At 38.9% G+C, this 13,917-nt stretch overlaps 2 protein-coding genes across 3 annotated transcripts; both read left to right on the top strand.

Annotated features, from left to right (window-relative positions):
• The first annotated feature begins 143 nt into the window (after positions 1 to 143).
• Positions 144 to 8,425, top strand: LOC135173058 (pH-sensitive chloride channel 2-like). Its single transcript, XM_064139650.1, has 8 exons — positions 144 to 524; positions 3,678 to 3,876; positions 4,167 to 4,396; positions 4,737 to 4,819; positions 5,141 to 5,296; positions 5,390 to 5,711; positions 6,308 to 6,491; positions 6,604 to 8,425. The coding sequence occupies exons 1-8, from the start codon at positions 445 to 447 to the stop codon at positions 6,874 to 6,876; spliced, it is 1,527 nt and encodes a 508-aa protein (XP_063995720.1). The 5' UTR covers positions 144 to 444; the 3' UTR covers positions 6,877 to 8,425.
• On the top strand, positions 6,892 to 13,770 carry LOC135173051 (kinesin-like protein KIF19). Of its 2 annotated transcripts, none has more exons than XM_064139640.1 (9): positions 6,892 to 6,966; positions 9,965 to 10,036; positions 10,343 to 10,642; positions 10,941 to 11,090; positions 11,183 to 11,398; positions 11,722 to 12,197; positions 12,325 to 12,500; positions 12,623 to 13,328; positions 13,585 to 13,770. In XM_064139640.1, the coding sequence occupies exons 3-9, from the start codon at positions 10,343 to 10,345 to the stop codon at positions 13,688 to 13,690; spliced, it is 2,130 nt and encodes a 709-aa protein (XP_063995710.1). In that variant the 5' UTR covers positions 6,892 to 6,966; positions 9,965 to 10,036; the 3' UTR covers positions 13,691 to 13,770. The 2 variants fall into 2 exon arrangements, with proteins under 2 accessions (XP_063995710.1, XP_063995709.1); XM_064139639.1 differs by lacking the exon at positions 6,892 to 6,966 and adding an exon at positions 8,548 to 9,384.
• Positions 13,771 to 13,917: the final 147 nt, after the last annotated feature.

Here is a 13,917-nt window from a genome sequence, read left to right as displayed (position 1 = left end):
CCGATTTGTCAATTCAATGAAATATTTAAAAAATGGCGGAAGACTAATAGACGATCATGTGCTCCCTAGACTCGCCAAACTTTTTAATTCACCAACTGTTTGTGGAGTACACGTGAGGGCAATTAAAGTATTAATTTTCTTCTCGAGGTGTACATAATACCCACTTTGTGCCATCTTGACAGTCGCTTGGGATGGCTTTTTAAACGTTTATGTGTGAGGTGAGCAAGCAGTCGATTGCCGCAAGGGGAAATTAAACATTTGACTTTGGCGCTTGACTACGCAAGCAAATGGTTAAAACCAAAACAAGTGAGATAATTTAATTCTCAGAGTACCGACATCAGTTACAGTCAGCCAGTGCTGCTGTTCGCATTCGATCAAAATATCAGTTCCAATTTTTTTTACTTAGTCTGCTATTTTTTACTTAATTTTTTTTCACCCGTGAAAATGAGAACAATCAGATTATTTGTGGAAATAATTCTTGGTTTGTTCTGTGTGATGCAGCATTCTGGTATCAGTGCACGAAAGTAAGTAATAAATCTTGCCTATTATTCAATTAATCGAATAATGAAAGAAAATATTATTTTTTAAAACTTGAGATTTTATATATTTTTTTATTTGAGGATAAGGATTTGGCTTGTTAAACAATCTTTCCTTTAGATCATTACCCGTATAAAAACCCGAATTAATGAATTAATCAATGTATTAAAGAACGTTATTCAAGGGGACGAGAATTTTTTGGTCCAATTTCCTCGACTCAAACTGTTCCAGTTTTTCAAAACATTTTGTAATGAATAATGAGGAAAAATTGTCCAGCAAAGATTTGAAGAGACTAAGATATACAGAAAAAACCAAACAAATCGAATCTATTGACTATTTCAATGGAAATGGTAAAAAATTAATAGAAAGATCAACAGAAATTCAATAGATTTTTTTTTAATTCTCATTTTTTTCTGGTAAATTTTTCCTGTGGGCAAGTCTATCAGTTTTTGCATTTGTTCGATATTTAAACCTGAAGCATAATTTTCTGGCAGTGACACAGTTAATGTAGCTGCGGTAGACCACAGATTTTAACACCCAGTAATAAATTATTTCGGAAGTTATCATTAATTCAGATTTAGTGAGGTCTTTCCACGATTACTAGTGCATGACAATGCGTCCTTCTCTCTCTGGTTTTAACGAAAAAAGATTACCCCAAGGTCTCGATGGAAATGTTTATAACGGTTAAATAAATGCAAGGTCATTAATACGTTTAACAACATGAGGGATTGAGGAAAAAGTGAGAACAATGAAATTATTCAGAATTCCCGGAACTTTTTCAATTCACTGAGGATTTCTCGCATTCCAGTGATTTCACCTGTGCAAACGATAGGGTGAAGTATTTTTTTGGAATCAATCGCGCATAGATAAGTCATTCAGTCTTTACTGGAGTGTCTAGGCTCCACTGAAAAACAAATGGTACCACTTGTTTTACCTGAGTCATAATGTTTGAGACTGAATAATTTTATCAGGAGATTATTTGAGCTTCTTTATCATCTACTGTGGACGGAGAAAATTCTGTTTGCGAGAGTTTGAAAACGCGATCATGAGCTGTCATCGCAACATCATGTAATGTTCGTCATCCGATTTTTTTATGCTCTTCTTTGTGGCTTCCGAATGTAAACTTCATTGTCACATAAAAATTTGAGCTTTTGTATTGTTTTTCTGGAGCATATTGCGCTCCAGAATTACTAAATTTTATGTAAATTCTTATCCTCTTCTTATTCTCTCTTTTATGTAAATTATCGCTGTCAAAAATGAATGAGATTTGGTTTCCAGAAAACAAATATACCTTGACACAGCTGAATACCGAAAATGTCCTGTTGAAATCTCTGTTTGAATTCTCAAACAAATTTGTTTGACACATATGAATATTTTTCACCGCAAAAGCTACAACTCCACACGTACGCCCTTTAATAATTTGTTTCTCGTATCTGTTTGTCTAACAAAAATTGAAATAATTGCTACCCGATTTGGTTTTACTGGGTAAATCGCTAAGAAACTAATTGATCGACTCCGAGGACTTCTTGCCTAAGGTCGAAAAAACACCTAGTCAACTATTCATACTAAAATAATTACTGCAGACGTGTGGAAGCATAATGAGCATTCAATTGAATGGTTCTCCTGAACTTACATTGTTAGTCTACTTGGTGCTATTGCACTGTTTCGGTGACGCAGAAAGTTCACAATTATCACTAATGAATTCATAGTATTGTGGACCATAATGACCATCGTCATTCATTCATTCGTTTTAGGTCAATAGCTGGATAGATACGTTTTGTTTCAATGATTTGCTTTTCAATTTTATCTTGGATATTACAAAGCGGTGATTCCCTCCTGAATAATTTGTTTTCTTCGGCACAACTGTTACAATCTTTTCCAATCGGCAAATTTAAAGACATCGTTAGAGATAATTTATCATGAAATAATTTAAAAAATGGAGTCATGAAATTTGTATGTAGGAGATGAAAAATAAAAATACGCATTTCACAATCTTGCCAGATAAATCGATGCTAAATATAACAATGAAATCAATTGTTAATGAATTATAATAGATTATTGAGGAGATGTTATTCCAAAAATCAATTTTTAACAATTACCCGCGGCAGATGATTAACGTTAACCGAATTACTGCTCACAAATTCATTCTAATTCTTTTTTTCACAAAGTTAAAGATTTGCGGTAAATGAGAATCGTTTGGCCTCGAAACGCCGATTTTTAACGATTGCTAAAAAGATGATAATTAAAATCTACTGAATTGCGAGTGGAAAAGATTTTTTAATCTTTTTTTAAAGTCCACTTAAACGGCAGTGACCGTACCTGCGTCATTTGTAATCGAATTACACCACAATATAATTGAATTTTTATACCCAAACTTTGTTACGATTGCGTGAGTCTAAAAATTGTCATTGACTCATTGATCATAGTTTAATAGTCTAATGCTGATGCCCTTTTGATGCTATCATGATAACACGGTAATAGCGCAATTTGTTGGTGATTTAGAATATCTAGTTTGTGAGATATTTCTCTGAAAATCGGTTTATAATGAGGAGAGGAAATAATTCCCGAAATTCACTGATTTGCGGTTGTGAAATTAATTACAATTAGTTTTTAATGTCGTGATTAGTTTCCTCGTCATTAAACGATGTCACATTATGCAATAGTATAACTAACTTTCTTATAGCAAAACCTCTATTAGTCGAAAAAAGATGATTAAAAATGTCGTTAATCATTACTTAACAATGCCTTCAAAGGTTAATGTCAATATTGTTTTTATTGCCTAATTTGCCTACAATAATTGCGATCAACTATAGGTTTTCCAGAAAAATCATCAGAGGAACCAATGGGAGTCTCCCCAAAACCCCCCTTGAGTTCTGTCAGCCCTGAGAAGTGAAAAAGAAATCTAATAAACAAATTTTTATTAACTAATTAAGCTCCTTGATAAATTATGGATTTTCAAATGAATAAATTTACAAAAATTCTTTAAAAAATCAGCTCCAGATTCGATAACCAAGTAATATCAATAGAACATATTTGTCGAAATAAATTGTGTAGACAAATCGAATTCGATTGATGAATTCTTTGATGGAACAGTTTATTTGATTTATACTCCATCTTATTTATATTTTAATTATCACTAGACCCGTAGAAGATGGTACATGCCCGACCTTCACCTCAGTGAGTACATTGACACAAACGGAACTGCTTCAAGAATTAACAAACGATTGCCGCTACGATAAAATGGTCAGGCCACCAGGTGAGATCAATGCAAGTGACCCGATTCATGTGGTATGCAGGGCCAACATATACACGATAAAGTCTAACATGGCTAAGACACTTGTAAGTACTTTGTTTACATTTTTTTCATAGTTCAGAAAGAATTCAATGGAAAAACCAGGCGGACATGAAGTATTTTAAAAATTTCTCATTAGGTTTCAGTGATTTCAATAAAAAAATTAGCAAAAAAGAAATCTATTGGAAATCCCGTAGACTTAATTAACAGAATTTTAATAGAAATTAAATAGAACTCCTCAGGCGGAGGGCCAAAGTATTCCATTGAAAACCTTAGGAATGAAACATATTTTCGTTGCGAAACTTATTAATATCATCGTGATGCATTTTACAAATAGCAATTTGATGTGCACATGATGCTTCAATTCCGCTACCGCGATCCTAGACTGAAGTTCTCGGACATAGCGCCTCATTTCACCCAAATTTACGGCGGAAGATCTACTCACGATCTCATCTGGACGCCGACAGTCTACGTTGCCAACGAAAGGAGCTCCGCAATTATGGGAAACGGTGTTAAGGATTTACTCGTATCTATCGATCCCACTGGCATGGTTATTTTAAATACCAGGTGCAGTATTACTTTTACGCGCCGCAGAAGTTTTATTATTCATGAGCTTGTTAAACGCGTAAAAAAATTTAATGCAAGAACTGGCGAATTCGCTGGATAATTTTATTAGTCATTGAATGTTCACTTAATTTTTTGAATGAATGGAAACAATAACTTTCACAGTCATTAAAAAACTATTGATTTTTCTATGGAATATTTTATAACAAAAATTGAGAGAAAAATCAATGGAAACCCAGTAGAATTATCCAACAGTCACTAGGTCTTCTAATTAAATTATTTCATGGCGTATTAATTCTGATGTAATTTTACACTTTAAAGAGGAAGTTGATTTATCTTTCAGGCTTGAAGTTACTTTGAATTGCGGATTGAGACTTGAAAAATTTCCCTTCGACGTTCAGGAGTGTCCACTGGTGTTTGAGAGTTGTGAGTAGATCAACATCATGTTATTCTCATTTTTTTTAATTCTCAAAAACAAAATGAAAATTTGCTCCCAGTATTCAGTAGAACAGCCCCTCAAAATTAGATTCTCCCATGCAATTTATTCCCGTCACACATTTTCGATAGAATTTCTTCAATCAAAAAAAAATTCAAATTGGAACCAAAAACGTTCTCCAGAAAATGTCTGATTACAATTGAGAAATTTCTATCAACTTTTCGTACAAAATAATGTCTAGAATTTCCCAATATCTTCTTCATCTTTTTCCCCGAACTCTTTTCACCATGGTGATTAATCTTCCCCCCCAGGGACTAACAGCGTTCAAGAAATGAAACTGGATTGGGACGAGTCGCCATTAGTAGTCGCAGACGAACTACATTTGACTGAATATCGACTGGTCGAAAAATGGGTCAATGGGACTGAGGTATCGTACACAGCTGCGCAACAGCATTACGGTCATTTTGGTAATGTCCACTAATTCACAACCATAAGTCTCACTGACCCAGTCATTTACCCTCTAAATAAAAATCTAGCCCCTCATGAACTGTATTTTACAGCCGGCAATTTCAGCTCCATAAGCATCACCTTCAAACTCGCCCGTGAAATGGGCTTTTTCGTTATGGATTACTACATTCCCTCGATATTGATTGTCGTAATTTCGTGGGTGTCATTTTGGCTACATATGGATGCCAGCCCTCCACGAATTGTTCTTGGATCAAACACAATTTTGGCATTCATGACACTGGCATCGAAGGTGGAGAATTCATTGCCGAAAGTCTCCTACATCAAGGCTAGTGAGATCTGGTTCCTGGGATGCACTATTTTTCTTTTTGCTGCTATGGTGGAGTTTGCCTTCGTCAACACTATCTACAGGAGAAAGTATGATCATTACTACCGGTAGTAAGGGAGGGCGGGGTGAGGTGGGCGCACGTTGGAAAAAATTTGTCTAAATTTTCCGCGGAAAATCCTGGAGGTTTTTTACTGTATTTCCATGACATTGAAACTTCAAAATATTTTGACATGAAAAATTCTGTATGCTTTGAGGAAAAATCAGACAGAATTGTAAAATCTCATTCCACTTTTCAATAGTGTAAAGCCACTGTAAATATTTGAGTACGTCAGGCCCAACGACGACCAAATCAAAGAAAATTTTTCGTTTTTCTGACAAATTTAAAAATGGGGTCATAATTATTATGTGCAGTTCCATGAGAGGGTGGGAGTGGCTTTGAATCATTCTATTCCATTCATTTTTAAAGTTACATCTATATCATTACCCTCAATTACTCCTGTCGCTGACACCCTCAACTGCACGTGATCAGCTTAAAAATCAGTTTGAACAACGATAATAAGTCTTAATTCTCTATTTCGCTCCGCCCAGCGAGTACTTCCCCCTCAATTACCCCAGTGACATATTCAATATTTTGTGTGTTGACTTCCCAGTCAATGTATCTTCATCCATTTTATTGATTTCCCAGGAAAAATGTGCCGTTGAAGAAAGTCAATAGCAAATACATCCTAAAATCAACATTGACGCCGCATTTAGCTCGGAAACAATTCCAGAAGAATGCGACGAACTTGGAGCGATCTCGGTCTTGGTCCTCTCTGGACAAGTCAACGAGCGAACCCGATTACAGTAGTCAGAATTATCTGACAGTTCATGTGAGTATTGACACACGAAAAAATGTTATAGCAGAACAGCCAATTTTTGTTTTCCATTGAACATTGACGTTCCATGAAATCGACATAACGGGACAAATTATTGATATTGCAGAGCTTTCCAAGTACCATAAATATCCCATCAGTAAGGATTGAAGATGAGGAGAAAACCCAAGAGCTGTCGAGTAGTGTAATGACAATTGACAGTGTCGCAACAGCTCCATCAGGGAGTGGTGCAGGGAGGAGGCCAACTCTAGCTAAACTCCACAATTTCACCACAATGACTCCCCAGGAAATAGCCCAGTGGATCGACAAGAGGAGCAGAATCGTCTTCCCGGCTGCTTTCCTTATTTTTAATATTCTGTACTGGTCTTTTATATGGATATAACTGTTTTCCATCGATTTCCTGAATATTTATTTATTGGGAATACTCGCGGACACTCGCCTTTCTCTGGAGCCCACCGACGGTGGGGGAGGGGTGAGTTCGAAGGGTCATGCAACCCAGAACAGGCGAAAGATCCCCCTATTTTTATTGCCCACGAAACAGGTGCATAAGGATTATCAATTTTTTAGGAAACATGAATGAAAGTGATTCATTTTCGTGGGATCATGCAATAATTCCTCGTTTTTTATTACCCTTTCCCACGTGACTTGTGAATGGATATTATGCGTTCTGTGGAACTCTAGAGACTCTAGCAACAGCTATAAATAAACCGTGTGATATAGTATTTCCTCCAAAACTCCAGGTAAGAAAGAAGTTTCCGTAGGGGTTCCTTACCCTCACGACTTAAAAAACATGGAATTAATTTTTTTAATCTTGTTTAATCAGGAAACTTTGTTTTCTACATCATGTTTATTCCTCGGTCAATTATGAAAAAAATAAGCGGAAAATTTATTTGTCTTCATGTGCTGGGGGCTACCCTCCCCGCTCGAATACGGAGCCTGGGGAAGTCGGTGCTCATTTCTCTACCTCTAGAATGTTGTGGATTAAAATTATAAAATAAAAAAGCAGAAATGCAGCAGATTTTACAAGGAAGTCGACTAGGCTTTTCCATAAAATTTTTTGACACGTGTATTTACCTAAAAAAATGTGCAACCCATTTTCATTGTGACCTATCGTTGCGAGCAGAATGACGGAAGGAAACCAACATAAAGAAAGTGACCGACTTCACCTAATTTTTCGAACGTTAGGCCTGGATTTTCGCCTGACGCACATTTGAGAAAAACCTCAGCTAATCTATCCTCCCCCCGTGTAATAACACCTTGGACGGATTGCGTGAGTCACGAAAATTTCTCGAGTCCCACGAAGGTGACGACCTTCGTCACTTCCCGATAAAAGGACTCTCCTCAGTGTATTTTTGGGGCCACTCGGGCTAGCCATTGAAACAAGGGGTAAAATACACCACCCCCCCCCCCCCGTTTAAATGTACCCGGAAGATTACAGTACTGAGATTAGCATCTCCATTATACGAGAGAACACGCACGTAATGGGCAGCTTTCTGTATTTCATTGGCCTACACCCAATTACGAATTCGTGTCGACGAAATGGAGAGCAAGGATGACTAGAGAAGAAATGTATTCGCGATGGTTGCACCGGCGACGCTATAGTCGCCCTCAATTCATCGTACTATCGATAGGGTGAATTTATAATTATTCGAGAGTGAGTCTCGTTGGAGTAGGGCTTGATGCTACGGCAATCGTCAATGTCAATGATTTCATTAATGTAAATGAGGGTCAGGACTTGTTGAGGTGGCCAGGGACAGTGGACTTCAATCTTGAATGGAATTTCTATTTTTATTTTCGCTCCTGAATGAGAGGATCAGAATCTTTCAAATATCAATTTTTGACTTTTTATATTATGAAATTCTAATCACTTTCTCCATCGAGCATTTCGATAGAGTCGGTCAAAGGGAAATAAAGAGTTGAATGAAGTGAAATTGAAATTTTTAAATTCTTTTCTGTCCCATTTGTTGGGGAACTAATTTTGTAGAAAATGGAATTTTCCTTTCCTTGGAAAAAAATAAGATTTATATTCTGAGGCCTTTAAAAACCGATCGTTACCCTTGAACCGACTCATACCACTCCACGTTCTCGCAATCAAATTTATTTGCGGAAGCCATAAGAATATCATTAGCTTCAAATGCTCACCAGAATTGCCCCATCGATCCACCCCTTTGATGTAGTTCTTCTTCTGCTCCGTCCATAGGTAATTCATCTATCCTTCAATAAACCCGGTAAGTAGTCATCTGTAACTGGCAAATTACCGGATTAAATCATCAGAATTAGCAACTGAAAATAAAAATAAATACTACATTGTAGCCAGGAAGTTGTAGTGCACGAAGATAAATGTCATGTATTTAGCATAATCGAGGTAACGGCATTTCCCTGCTCGATTTTTGACATTGACAATTGGAAATGAGTGGGTATGGGGCTCATTACGCTGATGATAATGCCAAGAGTGATGTTTACGTCGGAAAAGCGCGGGCATAGGGGTGAAATCGAAAAGGTACGCGTGCCTCTGGGGGACTTGCGCTGTTGGAGGTGGGTGGGTGGACGACTGGACGCTCTGGAGGACTTCTGGACACCTCGCCAGACCAGTCGTGCTTGGATCTGCGTTCGATTGAGTTGCTCGTATCGAACACAGTGCGATGCTCGGAGGGTTCGAACTCTGCCGAGGGAATTCCCCGAGAATCTCCCCTCGCGACTAAATTTTTAGAAAATTGTGTGGTGATTTTGTTTTTATTACATGATGATCTCGGTTTGATTTACTTCGGTGATCATTATTGTGAACATGACACAGTGTAGCAGCGCGAGTGGTAGCACCACTAGCTCTAGTGGCAGTTGCAGAAGAGTGCCGAAGGACCGGTCCAATCGGGCTATCGAGGAAAAACTTATGGTAAAATTGGGGGACCATAAATTTTAGTTGTTAGATGTTGTATGTTTGATGACAATAACAGCAAAAACCCAATACAATTACCCCATATAATGCTCTGAGAATTTCAATACAATTCTTGGAATGCTAAGAAATTTTTAGTCTAATGTCACAGAAAACGAAATTAAATAAAACAGAGGCACATAACAAGTTTTTACAAGTGCTAGACTGTACTATTCAATTTTTTTATTCGTCCATTCTACAGCCCTTGGGATTCATTGTCAATAAGAGTGAGGGATGCGAAGCAAAATTTGTCACTGTGAATAATTTATGAAATAATAACAAATGAATTGAGTCGCGTGCACGAGGCTCGTTGAGATGTATCAGCGAGTGGCGAAGTGAGGAAGAGGGGTGGATACCTGCAAAGAATTGATCGATATTGGGTCGTTGTGCCGGCAATGAATTGTGTGGAGTCCAGAGCGAACGTCTGACCGCTCAGTTTGCACACAAATTACCACTGTTGGTTTGCAGGTCACCAGGAGTTTCATCGATTTTTCCTGAATTCTCATGAATATTTTTTTTTTCTTTTCTGGTTGGCGATCAGGTGGCGGTGAGGATCAGACCACTGGGTGATGATAAATCCGGCCCTCGGGTTATACATGCTGTTAATAATAAGGTGATGATAATGGAGAGGTGATTGATTAGTGTTCCGCACGTCAAATGAAATTCAATGGAATGACCAGGGATATTTTATTGGACAGCAATTTATTCTTATCAAGGTCCATTGAAACGTGAATTTCATTTTCTGTTGAAGGCCCTAGTCATAATCTTTTCCCCTTTTTTACACAATTGTTTTCCTCCCCTCATGGAAATAACATAACAAAAAATAGTTTTGACTTGAAAAATTTCGATATTTGTGAGAAATTTGTAATTATTGTTCCTTACACTTTTCGGGTGCATGTAATTATATATTTGACTCCAGATGGTAATGTTGGATGACTTGGAGGTAGACAAGCTCAAGCGAAGTTCCCCGCGACAATATCTGTACGATCTGGTCCTCGGGGAAGGTTCCACACAAGCAGATGTCTATGAAGGTACGACAAAACCCCTGGTCCAGGATATTATCGATGGCTTCAATGCAACAGTCTTCGCTTATGGGGCCACTGGTGCTGGGAAAACCCACACGATGGTCGGCAGTTCTGCAGAGCCTGGAGTCATGGTTCGAGCGCTCAACGATATCTTCCTGGCTAGTCGACAAACCCCTGATAACGTTGATGTTCAAGTAATTGAAGTTATTACATTTAATATTCCAGCATTTTCCTTATTTATGAGTGATTTAGTTGCCACAAGCCCGTCATACCCCATCATCTCCTTGACTATGTATTTGTCATAACTATAACAAAAAGACTGCAGTGCATAAATAAACACATCAAATTACATTACTTGATAAACGGACTAGTAATTTAAAAAATCATTACACCATATTTTTCACAAATGGATATTTCGTTTTCGTGTACTCAATTTTCATTGAATATTTTTCTTTGTGCATCGAACCCTAAAATTCAATTCCCCTGTTTCAGGTAACAATGTCATATCTCGAAATATACAATGAGAACATACGCGACCTGTTGAATCCCAGTACCGGTTACTTGGAGTTGCGTGACGAGTCTAGGGGTCGTAATGTTCAAGTCGCGGGTCTCACGGAGATATCAACAAATTCCACGGAGGAAGTAATAAGTTGATTCTGCCTCCCTTCACTCAACTAATTTCTAATTAAATTTCACTTCCCCACTGACTAACAGATTCAATTTGTTGATTAAAGGTGATGAAGTTGTTGCACCGGGGGAACACCGCCAGAACAGTCGAGCCGACAGCGGCGAATGAGACGTCATCCAGAAGTCATGCGTTGCTCAGTGTTTTGGTCAAGCAAACAAGTAAACCCAAGTCAGGGAGGGACATTGGACAGAGGACGAGGGTTAAACAGGGGAAACTTTTTATGATTGATCTTGCTGGATCGGAACGTGCTAAGCAAACAAAAGTATGTTTTTTCCCCTAATAATTTTGACACTTTACATATCGATTAATAAGAGTGACTACAATTTTAATTCTTGTGTGATGTCCAAAGACTACATATTGTCAAAGGAAAAATTCTACCTGATAAAACCTAAATAAAATGATAAAGTCTTAGGACTCAAGAAGACACTGAGTCTTTCGAATTCATACACCTGTTTGGAATTAAATTGTTCTCGAGTCCGGAGTATACCCAATCATAAAGGACTCATAAATCTTTGTCGAGTAGTTTTTGGAAAAAATGAAAAAGTATATGGCCAGCTAGTAAAGCTCAATTAATCCACGAATTAGAACCAAGGAAAACGACTTCAAGAAGGTGGCCACATAAACAGATCCCTCCTGGCCTTGGGCAACTGCATCACAGCCCTGTCATGTGGTGCGAGGTATGTCAACTACCGCGACTCTAAACTGACTCGTCTCTTGAAGGACGCCCTCGGGGGAAACAGCCGGACCGTCATGATCGCTCACGTATCTCCTGTCGCAGCCCACCGAGACGAGAGCAAAAACACCCTCATGTACGCAGATCGAGCCAACAGAATCACGAATAAAGTCGAGAGAAACATCGTCGATGTGAACTACCACGTGTCCCAGTACCGAGACATCATCAGTGATCTGAAGAACGAAATTTCAAGGCTCAGGACGAAAATGCATGACTCAGATCGACCGCGATCCAACACCGACGAACCGATCACAGAAGCTCAGTCGACTGACTTGAGAAGATTACGGGAGAAAATTGTTTCTGTTTTCAAGGAACAGATGAGATTGAGGTAAAATCACCGATGATCATATCAATTAAGTCATTCAATTAATTTTAAAATATTCAGTGGCCGGGATCACTCAATTTTTCCAGACAAAACAATTTGTGCTATTATTCCTGCAATTAATCTCTTCCAGACGTAAGCTGATGGAGTTGGACAGTCACCTACTCGGTTTGAATATTGCGGGGGAGCAGCAGCACGCGATAATCGCCCACTGGGAATCCCGGAACAATAAACTTTACAGAGCGAGTAAAGACTCAACGAGAAGACGATCCAGTGGAGACAGCCAAGTCGAGGAAGTTGACAATGAAGGTAATGAGAAAAATTCTGGCTACCACACAAATGTGGATTCCAATTATATCAAATTAGCCCCCGGTTGAGTGAAGCTAACTCAGACCATGTTGTTGCTTCCGCTTCTACTTCGTAATTTCCAGATTCAACCGAAGAAGTCGAGATAGATGACGTAACCGTCCAACAAGCTTGGAACGAACTGTCAGAAATCAGCAAAGAGCAAGAACGTTACTCAGAACTACGAGCCCTAACAGAACGGGAGTTAGAAACCTGCAGGCAACGTAGCGCAAATCTTGAGGATGAACTTCCTTCCCAAATAAATTCCGACCAAGAACGAGAGCTGTTGGCGCTGATGCTTCGAGTGCACGAGTTGGAAGCCGACAAGATGATGCTGCAGAGTGAGAGGCTGGTGAAACAACATGAGTTGAGAAGACGTGAATTACTGCTATTGAGATACGACAGACAGAGACAGATATCAGACGAGATAATTACGAGACAGCGGAGGATCATGGAGGACGGCAAACTCGAGCTGCCGACAGATCTCCAGGGGCTGTACCTCATGTACCAGCAGGAGATTCACGCAGCTGCTTACAATGACAGCAATCTCGTAGATTTATCTGTCTCCTCGATGCTCTTCAATAACCGATTGCCGCCAATTTCCCGGAATGTTGAGGTCTTGGATGACAGCAGGATGGCCAGTAGCTCGACGGATTCTGATTGGGAATCACCACTGCCGCCAATTCCAGAGCCCAGGGAAATCGAGAGCGTGATGGGGCCTATTGTTAGGCCCCTTGATTCGCCGGCTTTATTCAAATTTCCGCCGATTTCTTCGACCGTGTCGAGAACAAAGTAAGTTTACATTTTTTTCATCGGGGAGGGTTTTGCAGGAATACTTTCAGTTCATTGTTCCATTCATGAGATTTTTTATTGTTGAAATAATTATTTGGTCCTGGTTTTTTGGAGATATTAAATATTGAGGTACTCCAGGAAAGAGAAATGGAAGGCCTGATATTTTCCTGGGAAACTACACTTCTTCAAAATTTGGAAATTTTCTCTGCAGATACTTGTAATCATTCTCTTCTACTATATATTCATCACATTGTAGGGACAATAAGCTACGAAGAGTGGCGAGTGACAACAACGTGAGTCTGATAAAGCCGTCGCGTGGAGGGAGATCCCGAGATATTGGAAAACTAGATCCACGAAAATGACCCGGATGAAGAATGAAGTGACTGGACACGATAAACTATGCGTACCTGAAGACCAGCAGACCCATTCAGGGAGAGTCTGAGTGCCTCTGACGACGTCTCTGTCTAGCTATGGAATCAGTGGTGATCCGATTCCCGTCTCGATCAGAGTTATTGAGAGCATCGATCATCGTCTCCACGATTTTGTACTGCATTTCACCGGATCTCTTCGTCATCAAGGTTGGTCGTCG

This window comes from Diachasmimorpha longicaudata, chromosome 2, assembly GCF_034640455.1.
Source record: "Diachasmimorpha longicaudata isolate KC_UGA_2023 chromosome 2, iyDiaLong2, whole genome shotgun sequence".
Taxonomy (NCBI): domain Eukaryota; kingdom Metazoa; phylum Arthropoda; class Insecta; order Hymenoptera; family Braconidae; genus Diachasmimorpha; species Diachasmimorpha longicaudata.
This window is presented reverse-complemented; position numbering and strand designations above follow the sequence as displayed.

Coding starts and splice junctions, on each gene's coding strand:
- LOC135173051 (XM_064139639.1), top strand. CDS start 9,280: ATGACACAGTGTAGCAGCGCGAGTGGTAGCACCACTAGCTCTAGTGGC. Junction 9,385..9,964: donor CTATCGAGGAAAAACTTATG/GTAAAATTGGGG, acceptor GTTGGCGATCAG/GTGGCGGTGAGGATCAGACC. Junction 10,643..10,940: donor CTGATAACGTTGATGTTCAA/GTAATTGAAGTT, acceptor CCCCTGTTTCAG/GTAACAATGTCATATCTCGA.
- LOC135173058 (XM_064139650.1), top strand. CDS start 445: ATGAGAACAATCAGATTATTTGTGGAAATAATTCTTGGTTTGTTCTGT. Junction 4,397..4,736: donor ATGGTTATTTTAAATACCAG/GTGCAGTATTAC, acceptor TTTATCTTTCAG/GCTTGAAGTTACTTTGAATT. Junction 6,492..6,603: donor AGAATTATCTGACAGTTCAT/GTGAGTATTGAC, acceptor TTGATATTGCAG/AGCTTTCCAAGTACCATAAA.